Raw genomic sequence first — 19,830 nt, 5'->3', positions numbered from 1 at the left:
CTGATCTTTTCAAGCATTTTTGTTGTTTGTTCATTTGTACAGTCCATCTTTCAGATATTCTCCTTTTCTCATAGTTTTTATCTAAAGTCACCTATCTTTGAGGGTGTTGTCAAGAAAACAACACTATAGAGATTCTGGTTTAGATTAAATAACACTCACTTGAGTTACCAACATCATTTTTCTTCTTACTATCTTTTATGATATATGTTTATGTACAAAAAAGAACATAGTCGCAGTACTTTTTATAACAGGGTAGCATTTTAGTTCAATAGTAGAAATAAAGAAACATACTAGTTGTATTTTTGTATATTATCAAGTTGAGTTCTAATTTTTTGTTTCCTTGATACAAGTTACTGTAGTGCAATCTAGACAGGCTGGAGATTTGATCCTTCTGCTTCAGTCTTCTAATTGCTAGGATTATAGATATTGTCTATACTTTATCAGTTCCCTTTTTATTCCATTTTAGTTCTTTTAGCACAAGCTGTTGTTGGTTAAAGTTATTATATACATATATAACCTGTCTCTTCATTGGATCTACAAGTGAGATTTGGCTACCTGTCCTCCACAAACATTATTATTAGAAGAACCAAATCAATAATAATAAGGAAAAAAAAGATTTATTCATTGTAACTACATTGGGAAATGTGGCTGATTGGCTATCTCTGCCAAATCCATCTTCATAGTTTTGATGTTAAGTTAAAAGGCCAGATTTATTTACATTAAGTTGTTGTTTATCCCACCATCAATTTCTCTCCTGAATCGTGGTCTGACAGGTTGTAAATCTCTGTAGAAGAAAATCATCCCCTTTGTTTTTAGGTTTTTCTTCTACCAGAGAGAAATTGCTGTGGAATTCCTACTTTTTGAGGGTCATTTTTTTTCCTGTAATCTGGTAGCAGAACTGAGGGACCTAAGTCATTTTTTATATCTTTATCCCTACCAGACCAGCTACAATAGCATGTGTTAAGTAAGATGTTAAAGGTTTGTTTTCCTAAGACCCAACTGTCATTGTACTGATTTCTATTTATATCTCTTTAACTCTATTTTTTTAAAAATTCTTGAGTAACCAATACAGAAAAAAATATACCTATCTAAATAATGTCTTTGCCCAGGTGTACAGGTGAACCCTGCCCCCCTTTACAAGTTTGAGTATTGGTAGGAGCCACTTTGAAGCATTGATTATAGCTCTTGTTCTTACTGTTCTCATGGATTGGGCTCTAGTAGACACAGCTAGCTAATGTGAGACATTTGTCATCTTTAAGCCACATGTAAGAAGCATGTAATGATGAAAAACAGAAAGATGGGATTTACTCAGTTTGGTCACTTTGGCAAGAGAAATCAAATCAAGTCCATCTTCCCCATGAAAACTTAAGGGAGAGCTGCATATAGCTAATTAGTCCTGGGCCTTGGTGTGGTCCTTCCCATCATTATTGTCTGAGCCCCAGTTTCTCTTGTTAGGTCCTCTGCAAGTTTTCAGAACTCTGAGAAATTTCTTCTAAGAGACATATTTCCCTTCTGAATGGCAGCTGGATTCAGTATTTTCTTTCCTTGAGCATGAGATTCCAAGAAGAATTCCAATATATTGCTATCTGTTGTTTCAATACTAAGCAAAGGAAAGATGGGGGACATAAATTTCTTTTTAGAGTATCTTCATTCCTTGGTAGCACCCAATTTCATGTTCTTTCTCTCTGTGTGTTTTCTATCAAGGAAAAATAAAAACAAAATAAAATAAATAAACAAATAAAAATGGAGCAAGATAAATCACACAAAGAGGCCCTCAATGCAAGCGAGAAAATAGTAATATAAAAAATGCCAAACACAAACCAAAAGCATGAACCTGCACAGACATGCATGTGCACAAAGATGCAATTCATTTTGTGTTTGCCAGCTTTTCCTGGGTAAAGTGATTGCCCTCGTGTGTGATTGATATATCCAATTACACTCCACTGGCTAAAACTGACTTTTTGCTTTGTCAACAATGATCAATTGCAGATAGCTTCTTGGTGGTACCCAGTGTCCATTTCTTTCTTGCAACCAATTTGAACCTGTGCGGGTCCTATATGTGAATTCATATGTGTATCAGTCCTTTTGTGCTTCTTTAGAGTAATCTGTATTAGGTTTATTTTGATTAAGATGAATGATATGTCCTATTATTGTTATGTCCCATTAATTAAAATGGAAGGGAATGAGGAAGAGCGGACTGAGTTTAAAATACAAATTTTTTTTCAGAGCCTATTTTGGAAGGAAATCATTATAGAGTTCTTTATATACTATATAACATTTCATAGTTTTGTGAAATTGTTATGACTACAGTAAGTATTTTATGTAAATGAGGCATTTTAATGCTTTATTAAAGTTTTTTTATTCAAAGATATCATTTTCATAGATTTTAAGAAGCTAAGAGTAGCTAATTTTATAAAGTGGTATATATTTAGCAGGCCTTGCTATACAGTTACACATTCCTTTTATTTAAGCATTCCAAAAGTAATTTTAATGCTCAGAAAACTAAAAAGCTGAAGACAAGTAGAGTTTTATTTCTCAATTATTTTAGGAGCTTCTAGAGATAAACTGGGTTTTATCTTACTGATGTTTTTCTTTCCTCTTTCTGTCTCTCATTACATGCTATTTTTTTTGTTTTGTGTTTGTGAATGTATTTGTGTAGTTATATACCACAGTGTCTGCCTGTTCAAAAGACAATTTGTAGGAGCCTGTTCTCTCCTTCTATCATGTGGATTCAGGGATGTAATTCAGGTTATCATGCCTGGAGACAAGCACCTCTACTGACTGAGCCGTCTCACCAGGGTCGTGTTGTTTATGGATCTGTGTTCTGCAATATAGACATGGACTTCCCTGTTATGAACATCTCTGATGTTTTTCTTTCACTTCAGTGAAATAATGTTGTCCACAAAAGACAGAAAAAGTCTAAACTGCTGGTTTCAGAGATAAGTCATGAATTGCTATGACTTTTGTTTTTATATTACCATTCAGATGAAAGGTACATATGGGCTGTCATGTTTATGTGAGTGGCTTATTACCTCGTAAATTATCTCTGTACTTCATAAATACTGTTGTGACTACTAAATGAGTAGGCAGAACTGGAGAGCAGTTAGGATATAAAAGAGTAGAGCGAAATAAATCATAGTGGTAAGTAATTGGGAAGAAAAGTTAACTGGGAGTTAGTATCTATGTATCTGCTCCTGCCTCATCGCTAGTGCATAGGTAGGAGTTAAGAGTTGGAGGGACCAGCCAAGAGCAATGGCAGTGTTTATACCAGGTCCTCATTTGAGTCTGTCATTCTCCTTATCTTGGTGTAGTCCTCTGGGGGAAAAATGAAGAAAGGTTGGTTATGCTTATAGGGTTCAGTGACATTGTAGACACTAAGCCATGTAATTATCATTGTCTATATTAGTACCATAATGTCCTCCCTCATAAAAACACCACCATCTTGGTGGCACAGTTAATTATAACCATCTTTCTTTGCACACACATTGGTCAGACAGCTTCAGTCTGCATAATGCTAAGTATGTGACTACCTGCATCTCCAGTGGGAACTAGGTCTCTGTGTGTTCCCAGGCTTCACTTGGATCATGGTGACTATTTGCAAGTCTTGCAGTTTAAAGACAAACCCTCCTGTATAGTTGCTTTACAATTTAAAGTATGGCTTCTCTCAGGAAGCCATTAGCCCATTCCTACTTCTTTGCCCTATGTCAAGTTGCGATAGAGAGGACAAGGGAGAGTGTCCAGACATACCTCCAGCCTCAATCACTGGAAGCCGTGAAAGAAAGTCAAAGGAAATGCTGAATGTAGTTCTCCAGACTTTCATGTTTTCATAGGCTGTCATCATGCCTTTCTTGGGAGCTTTGAAACCATTTTGAAATGTCCCAGGAATAAATAGCATAGCTTTTCCTACTGGGTGGTTTACCTGCCATTGCATCCATTGATCAGGGTTCAGAGTATAACCACGGGTTATTGTGTCTTCAGAAAAGTGAATCAAACTGGGAACAAATCTATGATGAATGAAATAGAGACTCTTTCTTGAAAAGGAAACACGTTCTAGAAAATGGGCATTGACTAGACAGCATGAAAAGAAGGCAAGTCACCAGAAAGCTACAGGCCTCTGGTGCCATCAGTTATTTTAGAGGCTATTTACAAAACCACTTTGCTTGACTGTGGATATCAAGGGCTTTTCTCACACATGATATTGTTTTCTGTTTAGTGTGTGTGTGTGTGTGTGTGTGTGTGTGTGTGTATGTATGTGTGGTCCTAATGGGGATGAGTTTCCAGTCTTTCTACAGCTACCTTCTTTTACATTTGAATTTTTATGCCTCTTTCTCCAACTCTGCCCCATGACAACTACTTTGTTTTCTACATTATGGGTGCTTTGTAAATACCATGAAATTTTAAATTTAAAAAAAATTCAATTTAATTAAATTCAGTTGATAAACTTTTACTGTGTTAAGTGAGGAAAATGAAAGTATTAATATGAGGGTCACTAGCTTAGTCTTACTTAAACTTCTTAACCGTGTGGGTGGTTTTGCAGTGGAAGCTGAAAACGTGAAGTGAAGAAGTTTAAGGAGGGATTGGTTTAATTTTTCCCAGCAAAAAGAAAAATAGATGATCTGATCTCCTCTTCCAAGGCTGGAGAAGATGACAAGAAAACCCAGTTATTCTATTTCGTTCATAATATGCTTGATAAAATAGGCCTAGCATCTGACATTTGATATCACAGTCATTTAAGACTACTCAATGTCTGTTACCAGGGTGATATCTTTTCTGAGTCTTCTGTTCATTTTGTTTTCCTCTTTTCTCTTTTAAGAGTCACCTGAAATTCTATCCATTGACGAAGAAGTGGAAGAAACAGAGTCTTGGGCAAAGCCTCTCATCCACCTTTGGCAGACAAAGTCTCCTAACTTTATGGCTGAACAGGAATATAATGCAGCTGTGGCAAAAATAGAACCACACTGTGCAATTTGCACTCTGCTCATGCCGTACTACAAGGTAATTTGGAGTGTGGCTACCAATGTATCCTTCTACTGCTGTACTTTCTTAAGGGCTTTTGATGAGCTCATTTTTTGTTTGTTTGTTTTTAGTGTTTGTTTATATTAGTGCATTTTAGAAACTTGCAATTCTAAATCCAATTATTTTACTAAAAGGCACCAAACTTCTAAATTAAAGCCTGGAAACAACATTTCATAGAAAAAAATATACTTAGTATTTTTTAGAATTGAAAGTATTCTTCAATAATATGGATATCAGTGCCCTGCCCTCCCGTTTTCTTTTCTTTTTCACCTTTCCATCTGAAACATTCCAAAGACACACCCAAGACTCAATACAAACTGTGTATTTATTCACTATTATCAGACTACTATGCTTGTTGATTCCATCATTATTTCATGCATGTCATCTGACAATATCTTAACTCAGGCTTGACTGTATTCTTCTGAATACACACAAGAAAGCGATCTTGAATGCTGTATAAATTAAATTACATTGTGTGCTTTAAGGTACAATATATTAGAAAACCCATTACTAAGATCATTATTTTTAAGTTGTCATGTGGGATTTCCCTCTGTATACAATGAATATGTCCTATTGCCATGTTGTTTGGAACTGCTTTCCAAAAAAGTTGTTGTTTCCCTGATATAGTCATAAAGACTTCATTCAAGATCATGAATTTCTAAAAGTGTCATGTAATAGTTATTTAATTTGGATATTTTAGAACTGGAAAGAGTGAAATTTCTTCATTTTCAACTTTGTAAGTAGTAGTTTATTTACTTTTTGTTTTACTTTCTTTTATCCATTAAATATTTGCTTTTATTGATTCTTATTTAAGCATTTTTCTTTACTTGTGATTTTTTTTTCTGGTTTATGTAGCCACCTCCTAAGCAGCTTGGGCTACAAGACCTTTGCACAAAGAAGAATGTCAACATGTAAATTGACAGGTTATAGTAATATAATAATAAAAATATTCCTTATTATAAGAATTTTAGAAGTTGATTTATTTAAGATCCAGGAGATAATAAAGGTAATCCATTAGCTGTAATTTCCCCGTGTTTGCTGAATGATGACAGTCATGTCTGGCACATCATTCTTATCTGACCACAAATATGTATGTCTCCTGTATTTCAAGCTTTTTCTGGAGCCTAAACTGCTGCTCATAGAAAACTTGGGCATTTATATGTAGTCTTTGAAGTACAGCCACATAATATTTTTTTTAATAAGCCAAAACAGGCATTAGCCAAATACAAGTAGATCTATTGACAAGTGTAAGCAAAACTAATTGTGCATTCCTGAAGTATTATGGAGTACCATAGTTTAAAGAGCTCCTCACAATCTTTATGAAAACACAGTTCTTCTTTATTCTCTGACTGATTTCTGTAGAGGAGCATTGGTAAAATACTGCCAGTTAAATTAAAAAAAAACAACGAGACATTGTAATTTAGTGGCTAGAACGGGTGTAAGTGGATTAATGAATAAAAGCTGAGTTCTTTCTTGTATTTAATCATATGTATGTATGTATGTTATCTTTTCAGCCTGAGAACACCAAAGAAGAAAATGATTCTAGATGGGAGACAACAGTAAATGAAGTGGTTAAATCTGGAAGAAAGACTAAACCCATTATTCCAGAGATGTGTTTTATTTATAGTGAAGAAAATATAGAATATTCCCCCCCAAATGCCTTCCTTGAAGAGGATGGAACAAGCCTTCTGATTTCCTGTGCCAAGTGCTTCGTGCGGGTTCATGCAAGTAAATAAATCTATGGTTTTCTAGCTCCTGGATTTTCAGTATTTTACATAGCCCCTATAAATCACCTCATTATAACCTGTCAATTTACATGTTGGCATTCTTCTTTGTGCCAAGGTCTTGTATCCTAAACTGTTCAGGAGGTTACTACATAAGCCAGTCGGCCAGCCATTTTCTTGTGTTCCCACTTCTTTAGTGCTAGGGTTGCAGATATGTACCACCATGCCTGGATTTATGTGGTAGTGAGACTGAGCCTAGGACTTTGTGCATAGGAGACACAGCCGGCCAGTAGAGCTGCATTTCTAGTCTTATTCTTAATGACTTCCATTAAGATTATGAGTAGAGATAATCATCCTTTTCTCCAACTTTATGAAGCCTCAGTGAAGAGAAGGTATGAGTATTTTATTTTCATGAATCAAGGTGCGATATCATCATGGAGCTCCTTCACTTATTTGAATTTTGAATTAAATATTTTTCCTCATAAATATAGAGAAATTCCTATTAATAGTCATTATAGTAGTTGGGTTTGATATGTTTCACAGTTTTTTACTTTTAAATAGGTATGTATTTGTAAACATTGATTTACCACATAAGTCCCTTAGAATATATAGGGAAATTCATTACATATTACAAATCTATTGTAAAGTATTTCAATGTGATTTTTCTTAATTACATTTATCTGCTTTGGGGGCATTGTTGGTTTTTTCCTTTTATCTTTTATTGGTAGTGGCCAAACAAGAGCCTCATGCATGCTATATGTTTCTTGTGCCACTGAACCATATCCAGACTCTAAATCCCATTTTTTTTCTCCTTTTATTCTTTATAATTTTATTAGATGCATGAGTATTTTGCCTATATGTGTATATGTATTCTGCATGAGGGGTTGGTGTCTTGGGAAGTCAGAAGAGGGCTTCCAGTCTTCTGAAACTGTTGTTATAGCTGATTGGGAGCTACAGTATTGATGCTGCGAATCAAATCTGGACCCTCTGCCAAGGCAACAAGTTCTCTGAAATACAGTAATAGCAATTTTTTTTATACTGATACAGGTTTGGAAGATATAACACACGCGCACATGCACACACACACACACACACAAACACACACAGAGACATATGTATGTACATTATTTTACCATACATTCCTATGTATAGCCAAGACACAAACCCCAGCCAACAATAAATATGTATTCAGCCTTGTTTTCTAAAGTCACCAGCTATGCAGTCTCACCATTCTAGTCCCATGAAGATGAATGAATTTAGCATTTGGTTTGTCTTGGTTACATATGATATGGTTTTCTTTGGTGCATTGCATGTCTGAGGTTTTTCCTTTTCTGTCTCTAATATCACATTTTGGTGTTAAAATTTACTCATTTATTGCTTCCAAATGCTTTTATTTTAGGAATTAAGGATACTGTGCCTCTCCCCCCACTCCCTGTTTGCTTTCTCTTACGTCTGTCCTCTTTTTTCCTTTCCCATCGTTGTTTCCTATTCTCTTTCCAAGAATTTTCTTGGAAATAGTAGGCAGGCTATGTAACATTTGTAATATTATGCAATTACTACAAATATTTGCACCATCTCTCATTTTCACACTTAGTTTTAGGCATTGATTAAGCAAACACTGAATTGAAATTTTTTGTTTTGCTAATTGTGGACTGTGCAGCCTTTGCCCCATGACTAAAATACGTGTCAAACTTATTTAGCATTTCCCAAAACAGCTTTATGAGTTGCAGCTTATTTTTAAATATTTATGTAAAAGTGACAATGTTAACATTATAGTTTGAAATTTTACTTTTATCCTTGCAAGAATTATCTCTATGATGATATTAATATGTACATACACTCTGAAGCTTGGTGTTCTGGTATGCCTCTTAACCTAGTTCTCAGGAAGCTATAGCGAGAGAATCAAAAGTTTCATTCAACCTGGAGTGTGTAGCGAAAACTCTTATAGAAGATTCCAAATAAATAAGCTTTTTAGATGACTCAGTTGCTTTGTACACCTGACTTTCTGTGTTTCATTGTCACAACCTATATAGTAACCCTAGAAACCTGTTCTCTGACCTCCATGTGGTATACATGGGTCCACACTGTTACACATACATCATACATACACACACACTAATACCAATAAATAAAACAAAATGAAGCCAAATCCCAACTAGAAAATAAAAAATTGTTTCATGTTTGGAGACATGATAGAATAATAATTTATAAGATATGTGAATCAGGGGCTGGAGAGATGGCTCAGAGGTTAAGAGCACTGACTGCTCTTCCAGAGGTCCTGAGTTCAATTCCCAGCAACCACATGGTGGCTCACAGCCATCTATAATGAGATCTGGTGCCCTCTTCTGGCATGCAAGCATACATGGAAGGAATGTTGTATACATAATAAATAAATATATCTTTTAAAAAAAAGATATGTGAATCAGAGGTGACTTTGATAGAGGCTTACTTACATTTTTGGTATGCTAGGCATTGAATAACTTCATTTGTTTATTTTGAAATACGTATTTTTTTCCATACTAGATATTTTCATAATTCTTTTTCACATTCCAGACAGTCTATCCCCAACCTGTAACCTGAAGCATCTTTGTACTTTTTATTTTGGAACTATCTCACATTATTACATAGATTAGCTTTGAGCTCACTATAGGTTGTGTAGGACTTGAATATGTGATTGCTATGCCTCAGCTTTCTAGTAGTTGGGATCATTGGCTTTTTTCTACCATGTCTGACATTTTAAAGATGCAAGGGACTGAATATATACTTCCATGTTATTTTATTGTTAGGTTGCTATGGTGTCCCTTCTCATGATGTCTGTGATGGATGGCTGTGCGCCCGGTGCAAAAGAAATGCATGGACTGCAGTAAGTAGATTTAATATTGTGCTCTTCCTCCTGTCTTTGTGCCCACTGTGATCATAGCTAAGTCTACTGGAATGGTTAAATGTGTACGTGTTATGTACATTTATCCCCTCTATTTCCTAGTCATACTACCTAACAGCTTTGTAGCCACTCTAGAATGTTTAGGTGATATTCTAGGTGTCATTATACTTCAGATCTTATGAGCACCCTACTTCCTCAAGTCTACATTTATGTATGACTACAATATAAGTAATCACAGACACGAGGAAAATGTTGAGGCCATAGCCATTGGCAGGGCTTGGAGTGGCTCACGGAGCAGGGAGTTTGAGAGGAGAATAGCAGGATACAGGTTATATGAAAAGGATGCAGAAAAGTGGGAGGATCTGCAACTGGGAACTGAGAATAAGGTAGTCAGTACAGAACAAAAAAGAGTGACAAAGACCATATAGCACCAAGGTTATTAGATAAAGCCTCATGGAAGCTTACTATTTTAATTATATTCAATACATGTAAGCACATTTGCGTGTGTATCCTATGCTTTATACACACACACACACAGAGAGAGAGAGAGAGAGACAGACAGAGAGAGAGAGAGGCAGACAGACAGGCAGACAGATGTAGGTACACACCTCTTAAATAAGTTATGCCTTTTGGGCTGACAGTGCTCCACACAAGACCCACTGATTAACATAACACTGTCAGGCACAAGAACCCTCTTTACAGTGATTGGTCAGAGTAATCCAAGTGACACATAAAGCAATATAGACTCTCTTTATAGCTCATGGTTGCCATTCAGAAGTTAGATATGAACCCCTATTTTTGAATATAGTGCACATCTAAATCATAGGATTTGGATGACTCAAACTGGGTTTAACCTGACACGCTAAGCCATGGGAGAAGTGGGAATGGGGAAATAAAAACAAACCTTAATTAGCAAAGGTATCTCTAGAACAGAAAAGATTGTGGTCTGGAATTATGTTTCCACGTCTGTTTTTATCTATCTATCTATCTATCTGTCTGTCTGTCTGTCTATCTGGTGTGTGTGTGTGTGTTGTATTTGGTTTTGTTTATAAACTACCTGAGTTTACTTAGTGCTATTCATGGATTTGGAACCATCTACCACAGGCCTACATCTTTGAAGAAAACTAACTCTCCTCCTCCAGGAGCCATCATTTACCAATAGCTCCTGGCTTACGGGTGGAACTTCACAAGCCTTTCACTGTTACTGGACAATTTTTCAGTGACTTGGTCTTATATAGGTATTATGGATAACAGTCATAGATGCTGTGAATTCATGTGTCCTTTAGTGCTGTCATGTTCAGCAATTATTTCTGCCTCTTATAATCTTTCTGTTCCTGCTTCCACTCTGATTCATGAACATTTGTGGTGGTGGGGTAGGTGTCTCCCCTTTTCATCTCTAGTTCTATTAATTTGCATCTGCTATGTGTTTGTATTTAATGTGGCTAAGAATTTGTCAATCTTGTTTTTCTTTTCCAAAAACCAACCCTTTGTTTATTGATCCTTGTTTTATTTATTTAGTTTGTTTATGTTTTATCAATTCTGCACTGATCATAACAATTGCTTTGCTTCAACTGAATTGTGATTGTTCTTCCTTGCGCAGGACCCAAAGGTATATACCGTTATGTAGTTCAGATCTCTCTGATTTCTTCTTTTTTTTTCTTTATCTTTTTTGTATTTCAGTTATAATAATTACATCAATTTTTCCTACATTTTCGTCCTTCCTAACACATCCATTTATCCTCCCTTGTTCTCTTTCGAATTCATGGCCTCTTTTCATTAATTGTTGTTATATGCTTATCTTATACATATTCCTGCTCTTTCTGTATGTATTCAGGGATTAATGTAGGTACATAGGACTTCTTTCATTGTATCTCATAGGATTAGATAAGTTACGTTTTCAACCTACTTTCTTGTTAAAAAGTACTCGATTTGATCTTCATACTTGCATTGTTGTTAAGGTTTCTATTGCTTTGGTAAAACACTATCACCAAGAGCAAGTAGAGGAAGAAAGAGTTTATTTCATCCTGTACTTTCAGGTAACAGTTTATCATCACTGAGGTAAATCAAGGGCAGCTCTCAAGGCAGAAACCTGGAGATAGAAGTGACTTGCTCCTCATGGCTTGCTCAAGCTGCTTTCTAATATGTTCCAGGACTACTAGCCCAAGAGTGACACTACCCACCATGGATTGGCTCCTTCCATATCAATCATGAAGCAAGAAGATGTACCACGGGCCAATTTGGTGTTCAGGGCAGGGTCTCAGCTGAGACTTGTTTGTGTCGAATTGGCATATAACTAGCCAACATTTATGCATATCAAAGAGTTTGATCAACTCTTTCCCCTAATCTCTCCCCTCTCTTCTCCCCTATCCCCCATGCCACTTTCCCCTTCCAACTGTCTTTAAAAACAATACCCGTTGAGTAATATTTAGTGCTGCCTCTTTATGCATGGATGTGGAACCATCTTCTGGAACATTGGTAGCCTCTCAGGGACCACGTACCAGAAGAAAACAGACATTCCCTTTCCCAGAAGTCATCAGTTGCCATCCCTCAGCTAGGAGTGGAACTTCATGAGCCCACCCACACACACACACTGAGAATCAGGCTGACTTGATATTGTGCAGGTTTTTGTATATAATTACTGCTTTTGTGAATTCAGTTGTATAACTATGCTGTAATGTCTGGCCACTACTGTTTTATTTATTTTTTTTAAAGATTTATTTATTATGTGTACAGTATTCTCAGTATTCTGTCTGCATGCAGGCCAGAAGAGGGCACCAGATCTCATTACAGATGGTTGTGAGCCACCATGTGGTTGCTGGGAATTGAACTCAGGACCTTTGGAAGAACAGGCAGTGCTCTTAACTGCTGAGCCATCTCTCAAGCCCCACTACTGTTTTATTACCTGAGTGTAGTCCTTCTGGATCTTTGAGCTGGCATTATTCTTATACTGCCATATTGACCACTTGCAAATCTTTATTACTCTCCACCTGCTGAAAAACAAAAATGTGTCTGATGTTTGTGGAGAGATGGACCAATCTATAGATATAACGATAAGAACTTGGGGGATTCCATATCCATTTAGCAGAAAAAAAAATATAATAGTGGGTTAGTTACCCTTAAGGCCTTTGAGTAAGCTGGCCTTTTTTTTTTTTTAAATTTAATACAGTTAGTGGTATCAGATATAGGCTCTTTCTTGTGGCATGGGCTTTAAATTAACCAGAATATTATTTCCACAAGAATCTTAACACTTTCTTTTATGCTTCTCTACTACCAGTTTGATCAGACAGACATTGAATATACCAACCTGTGTTGCATTCCTGTGTTGATAGTAATATCTTCAAATATACAGTGAAAACCTTAACGTAGTACTGTAGTCTATTAGTCTTCGATTCTTGACCACTTTGGTAGTTTCAGGTACCCATTCCATCTTATAGAATGGAATCTAAATCCAATCAAATAATGTTCATTTCTTCCCATAATATTTGTACCACTATTATACAGGTATACCATGCAGGCAATTCACTGTTTTGCTTTACAACACTTATAAGTACATGATATTGATGTTTACATTTCTCTTCTTTTAGAGTGCAAAGTACCTTCCAGCACCATGAACACTATTCGTTAGGGATGAAACTGCAATTTAGGTACCAGCCAGACTTTCCCTGTTCTGTTCAATGATACACGTTTTGTCTTCAGCAATAGGGCCTTACCATCAAGTTGTGGAGAGTAAGCATAACCTTGACAGTAGCCTTTGATATTTGGTGGTGAGGGTGGGTTTCATGGGTAGCTTTTGTCCAGTGACTCAACAAAATATGACCCATTCCCGGCACTGGAGGTTTTACTTTGTAGAATAAGATGTCTACTTGGAACATAGTTTCTCCTACTATTTGGTGGCTCCATTTAAATTCCTTGTATATATAAATATATGTTAGGAAGCTTTTACAGTAATAAGTTTCCATATAACTTTAAAAATACCTTTAGTGTTAGTTGTTCCTCCCCTCAGTCTTGCCTTTACCCTTTGCTCCCATCCATCTCCCCACTGAATTCTCCTAGTCTGGTTTCTCATGTATGTCTCTATAACACTATTTTCTATTTCTCCTTCCTTGAGAGATCCTCTGGTCCCTTATAGTACCTAACTTCTGTGGTTATTTGGATTGTAGTATACATGTCTAAAGCTTAACAAGTAACTTCTGTATGTGAGTAAAACCAATATTTGTTACATCACTCAGGATGACTTTTCTAGCTCCTGTGAATTTTATAATTTCATTTTCATCACAACTGAGTAATATTCCATATTTTAAATGTACTATATTTTCCTTTATTCCTATCTTGATGGAAATCTAGACTGTTTCCAATTTCTGGCAATTATGAATAGACCAGCAACAAACATGAATGAGCAAGTATTTCTATAGTAAAATATAACATTTTCAGGCTTCTTTAGCTCATAGATCCAATCTCCTCCACATATTTCTGAACATTAGTTCAGATCACAGAGTCTGATTTATCACAGCTCTAGTTCCACTTCGGGCTACCAGTTTTCTATATTAGTTACTTTCCTCATTGCTATGAGAAAATATCTGACAAGAAGTAACATATGGGAGGAAGGGTTTATTTTGGCTCGCAGTCTAATACACTCCATCATGTAAGAAAGTCAAGGCTTGGAGGTATGTTGGTCCTTGAAACTGACCACAATCCACGAAAAGGAAACTTTTGAATTCATGTTATAATCTTTTTTAATTTTCTCTACCTATGTGATAGTGACAATCAAAGCACTCCAAAGCCGTGTATCATTAATACCTCCAATGATTTCTTTATATGAAGATTGAAATTAATTTGACATCTCCAAAGTTCTTTTTTACAACTTTCCTTTATTGCAATTATGAGTGAAATGGTGGTTCCTTTGAAAAGATCATTGTACCCAAGCATTTTCAGCTTTTCTCTTTCCTTTCTGGAACTTCAAATACCATTGTTTCATTTTAAAGCTTTTAGTTTCAAGATGAATGGAAAGGGGCATAGAAGATTTTGTAGAGTTGTTTAGATGAATGGCAGTGGCCTTTTGTTATATGAGTCTTATAATTGTTTTAATTTCTCCCTTTAGGAATGTTGTCTCTGCAATTTAAGAGGAGGTGCTCTTAAGCAGACTAAAAACAATAAGTAAGTAATACACTGATGTGTTGAATTTCATCATTTCTTTGTTCTCTTGAAATTCTGCATGATAGTTTGCTTTACTCCTCTCTCTGTGATGTTTCATAGATACTGCTTTCTGGATCTAGGGTGAAAATGTTTCCTCAGAGACTAAAACTGACTGGATGTAATATATGGCTTACTCTATTCTCTACTTTTCATATAATGACAGCCCTTATTTTGTGAATAGTTTCTCCTTTATTGTCTTCCCTCTTATGTTTCTCCTTTTTCTTCTCTCTTACTTCAGCAATACTCCATTCATAGTTAACTGAACTATTCCTATGTTCTCACTTCCTCTTTTTTTTAAAAAAAAAAAAAAAGAAAAAGTTGGTAGAACTTAGCCTCAGTGGGACAAATAGTCCTGCCTAGCCCATAATACTGTAATTGGAACTCCTCATGCAAAATGTTTTGATGACATTAACATAATTTCATATGTATGTATGTGTGCCTGGTTACTTGGAAAGAAGAGTAAAGGGATTTGTCATCCCCATATTGATAAAGTGTTGCCTAAGAGATAATATTTAATTTTAGATTATCTTTCATAATTTTATCTAGTAAGACTGATATTATCCTATAGAGCTGTCACTAGGTTTTAGATGGTGTAGACAGTGGGGACTATGATATACCTTAGGTGCTTCCTGTAAAAATGTATATCATGAGAAATTGTCTTTTTAATAGTGTTTTTTCTGGAATCCTAATTTTATTTAACTGTAGAAAACTGCTCTGGTTGGGTTAATGGCTGACCTTTCTTCCTGTGGTCTTAGTACAAAGTGTGACATTTATTAAGCGAAGTAAATAAGCTTTGGCTAAGCCACGTCTAGTGGTGCAGTCCTTTAGTCCCCGCACCTACGAGTCAGAGGCAGGTGTACACCTCTTTGTGAGTTTGAAGTCAGCTTGATATATATACTGAGCTCCAGGGCAGCCAGGACTTGTCTTGGAAAACAAAACAAAACAAAATGAAGAAGCTTTGGCTTAAACATGGGTTGATATATTTGATAATACAAATTTTCATGATCTCTGAACCTCTTAAGTCCTTATATTTACTTGGCGGTATAACACAAGATACTGAATAATATTAATAACACATTTATGCAGTAATACTGCAATGAGGAAAATTATTTAAATATTTAACTAGTTTTAATTTGTATAGGAAATATTTATATTTGAACTAATTTGCCTCAGAACATATGGTATATATCATGTATTATATGAAAACGTAATTTGTAGTTAATTGAACTTTTACTCTTTTGTTACGTATTATCCTAAATACACGTGTAGTATCAAATGATAACAAAAACCTACATTTCAGTATTATTATACTTTTTTGAATATATAAAACTATGTTATAGGACTTTATCTTTACCTGGTCCGTTTTGTGTATGTGTCTGTGCCTTAGTTTGCATTCAGCTCAAAAAAATGCAGAAGAGATATCTCATCTTCCAGTACTAGAGTTTCAGGCAGTTATAAGCAGGCATGTAGGTGCTGAGATCTGTCAAGGTCCATTTCAAGAACTTCTAAGCGATCTCTCCATCCCCCTTTACTAGTTATTGATGTCAGAGTATTAGGCAGATGTGCTAAATAAGTCTACTTCTCATTGAAAAGGTTTAAAATCCACAGCTTCTTTGGGATTTTACAGTAGGATTAAGGTTTTGGCTTCATTTCTTCTGTGCACCAAATTATAACCACCAAATTGAAGTCTGCAAGTTTAGGGAGCTTGCTTATATTTAATGTCTCCTTTCTTGTAGGTGGGCCCATGTCATATGTGCTGTTGCAGTTCCAGAAGTTAGATTCACTAATGTTCCAGAAAGGACACAAATAGATGTAGGGAGAATACCTTTACAGAGGCTAAAATTGGTGAGTGGTAAAGCCTTTGTTTTTTTACTTCTTACATTAATGTTAATTTCAAATCCTGATTTTTTTTTTCTGTCAATTGTTTCCAAGATAATAAATCCAATGGTTTCATTTTGTTCCACCTATATTTTCTTTTGTCCTGAATATATTTACACTCAGATTGTTTCCTGGTATATTGTAAATCTCTATAACTGCCATCATTTTCTATTTGCAATACGGGAAAGGGATTAATACATTTCCTAGATTGATATGTGTTGTGGGATTTCAATCTAATAGCTAGCTGTATGGGGAAGCTTGGCCCAATGGGTGTGGTGTTCTCTGGAGATTTGTTACCCAGTGTAAGGAAGGTTAAGGCAGCTGTGTGCAGAGCTGGACTCCCCAGTGGGAACAGTGGAGCAACTGGAGACTCTACCTGGATTCCTTGTTCTGTTTTGTAGTCACTAAGTATGAATTTTGATATTAATAAAAGTAACACTGTCCTCAGACTTTCCTCTTCCTCTTTCCTGGCACCCACGTGGCCTGAGACCAGCTGGCCTGAGGAACCCAATACCCCACTCGGGCAGCCAGTGTTTGGGTTTCCCCCACCCCCATTCCCCACCTCAAACCCCTCTCCCCCAACTGCAGGTCTGGGTGAGCACTGCTCAAGGCTGAACTGTGCAAACTAGACAGGTGCCTCTAAAGAACCCTGCTCCAGCCTGAACCATCTGTCACGTACAGACTCACAGACGCTGCGCAGGTTCTGGTCCTGATGCCCATTTTTGCTAACCTCACAGTTCCAGCATAAGTAACCTCTACAGTAAAATCTACTGTTCTCCACCGTGGGCCACCCAGTGCCTGCTGGCTTCTTATATGAGCTATCATCGGTCCTTATAACCCCTGCAGTGTCTGTCTCTATGCTCATTGAAATCCAGAGCTACAGTCAGGCTGCCTGGTGTCCACAGCCTGTCTGGAGCTATTTGCAAGGGTGCAGATCCTCCCAACCCCCCACCCCCACCCTGGTTATCAGTTCATGTATCTCCAGAGAAGATCAGGCCCATTGGACCAAGCTGCCCCATACAATTTACTATGGGATGGAATTCCCACAACAGATTGTATGGTGTGGGAGAATTGTCTGTATTCTGTCAATCATGTTTTAAATAAACGCTGATTGGCCAGGCAGGAGGTGTAGGTGGGAAAACCAGACAGGAAGTGGAAATGATGGAAGGAGAGCAGGAGAATTCTGGGGAGGAGGAAGTTGATTCCTCCCACTCCTGCCCAGACCACTGAAGCAGCAGGATGTAAGCTGCCCCACTGAAAAAGGTACTGAACCACATGGCTAAAATAGATCAGAATAATGGGTTAATCAAGATGTGAGAGTTAGCTAATAAGTAGATTGGCCTAAAAGGCCAATCAGCTTTATAACTTATAGAGATCTCTTGTGTGATTTTTCTCTGGGACTAAACAGCTGGGGGGCCGGGCAGGACAGAAAAACCCCCAACAAACAGGCCCCCTCATGTTACAATTGTAAACATTATACTCTCTGAGATTGTTCAGTAATGCCCCCAAACGGTTCAACTCTATTGAAGTTGCCTACTGTTCTTCTCTCTTTGATTTCTGTTGGTGTAGCAGTCCAACCTAACTTTATCATCCCTTTGCCAAGAAGAGCTTTACAGTGAAATAAGAAGCTTTTTTTACAGGGTTGTGTTACAAGTAGACACTAGATGCTTAACATGTCAAGCTCTTTCCTGTTACCTTCAGAAACTTTCATAAAAATCTCCTCCATGGTTGACCTTTTGAAGGGAATTTTTTTTCATTTCCGTATATCACAGAATTACTTTGGGCCATGTAAAGCCCATTACTTTCCCTTGTAGCAAGTTAAAATTAGTCTTTCTGTACAAGCCACAGTCAACACCTAGTAATTACATGAGGATAAAAGAACAACTGATGGGCAAACATGAGCTCTGAATAACTTCTATTAAAACTATTTATTTAAAAAAAAGTTACTAATATCAACAGTCTTTCAATGAAATGAAACCACAGAATTGAAACAGATGTGATCTTAATACTGTGGGTAAATTTGTATTAATTCAAATGCTTTACCTATGGCTTTTGGAAACAACTCTGCATAATTATTTGTATAGAAAACTTTGCAAAGGATAGAAGATATGATATAAGAAAAATTCTTTTCTTGAGTAGGTTTTCCCATACAGGAAAATGGTCAGTTTTCATAAAATGACACAGCAAATGGTAAAGAAGCCTTTTAGTTTTCATCCTAAAGTAGTCACTCCTGTCTGCTTTGCTTGGTGATGTAACAGATGTTCTCTATTTAGTATATCATAAAATTGATGACAGTGATGATGCTAGGTTTATTTTTAAACCATTTTATTTCTATTGCCTATTTAAAATATTGTAATAATTTGTTGATTTTTTTAAACTAAACTGTTTTGGGCAAGCATTGTTTATGGTGGGTTTCTTTTCAAAATTATGCATTTTAAATTTTTGACAATAATTTACTAGCGTGCCTATTGGGGGTAGTTGAGGAGTGTTTTGAGGGTTTTGCTATAAAGTACTAGCTGACCTGGAATATTCTATGTAGCTAATACTGGCTTGGCACTCATGGCAGTCCTCTTGCCTCAGTCACTCAAGTGCTAGGACTACAAGAATGTACTACTGTGCCTGGCGAATGTTTCACTTCTTATTGAAATAGAATGCCACTTTGTAGCTCAGGCTACCCTTGAGCTTTCAATCCTTCTGCTTCATCTTTTTAGCTGCTGGGAGTACAGCTGTGTACCTCTCTATTTAGCTCAATATTTTACTTTTTTTTTTTTTTTTACAATCATTACATAGTCTATTAAGTAGTTGCTGTCCCTGTGGAAGCATGCTACAGGTTACTTTGTAAAAGTAGTTTGTTGACACGAGTCTTTTTGTTAAGGAATGGCAAATGAATGGATGTATGGTAGGCATGTCCAAACAGACTCAGCCACTTTCAGTGGAATGGCTCATGCAGGTTTTGAACCCCAAATCCTCCTGCCTTAGCTTCCTGAGTGATAGGATTATAGTTGTTTACCACCATTGCCATCTCTTTATTTTTAGTGCAGAATTTGAACTATGATGTTTCTTACCTACTCTCCTTACTGTCTTTTTCCATGTGGAAACAGTGTGTCAGTTCTTATCTTACACAACTCTTTCTCATGG

General features: G+C 36.5%; 1 protein-coding gene across 1 annotated transcript in view; it reads left to right on the top strand.

Moving 5' to 3' along the window:
* Kdm4c (lysine demethylase 4C) overlaps window positions 1-19,830 on the top strand; it is a 172,856-nt gene that overhangs the window by 115,393 nt on the left and 37,633 nt on the right. Inside the window, exons 13-17 of the mRNA XM_085686138.2 lie at window positions 4,814-4,995; window positions 6,531-6,744; window positions 9,527-9,603; window positions 14,720-14,775; window positions 16,551-16,659. Of these exons, the coding sequence (XP_085542264.2) occupies window positions 4,814-4,995; window positions 6,531-6,744; window positions 9,527-9,603; window positions 14,720-14,775; window positions 16,551-16,659 (638 nt within the window). The remainder of the gene's footprint in view (window positions 1-4,813; window positions 4,996-6,530; window positions 6,745-9,526; window positions 9,604-14,719; window positions 14,776-16,550; window positions 16,660-19,830) is intronic.

Source organism: Myodes glareolus, chromosome 3 (genome assembly GCF_982192425.1).
Source record: "Myodes glareolus chromosome 3, mMyoGla1.1, whole genome shotgun sequence".
Classification (NCBI taxonomy): Eukaryota; Metazoa; Chordata; class Mammalia; order Rodentia; family Cricetidae; genus Myodes; species Myodes glareolus.
This window is presented reverse-complemented; position numbering and strand designations above follow the sequence as displayed.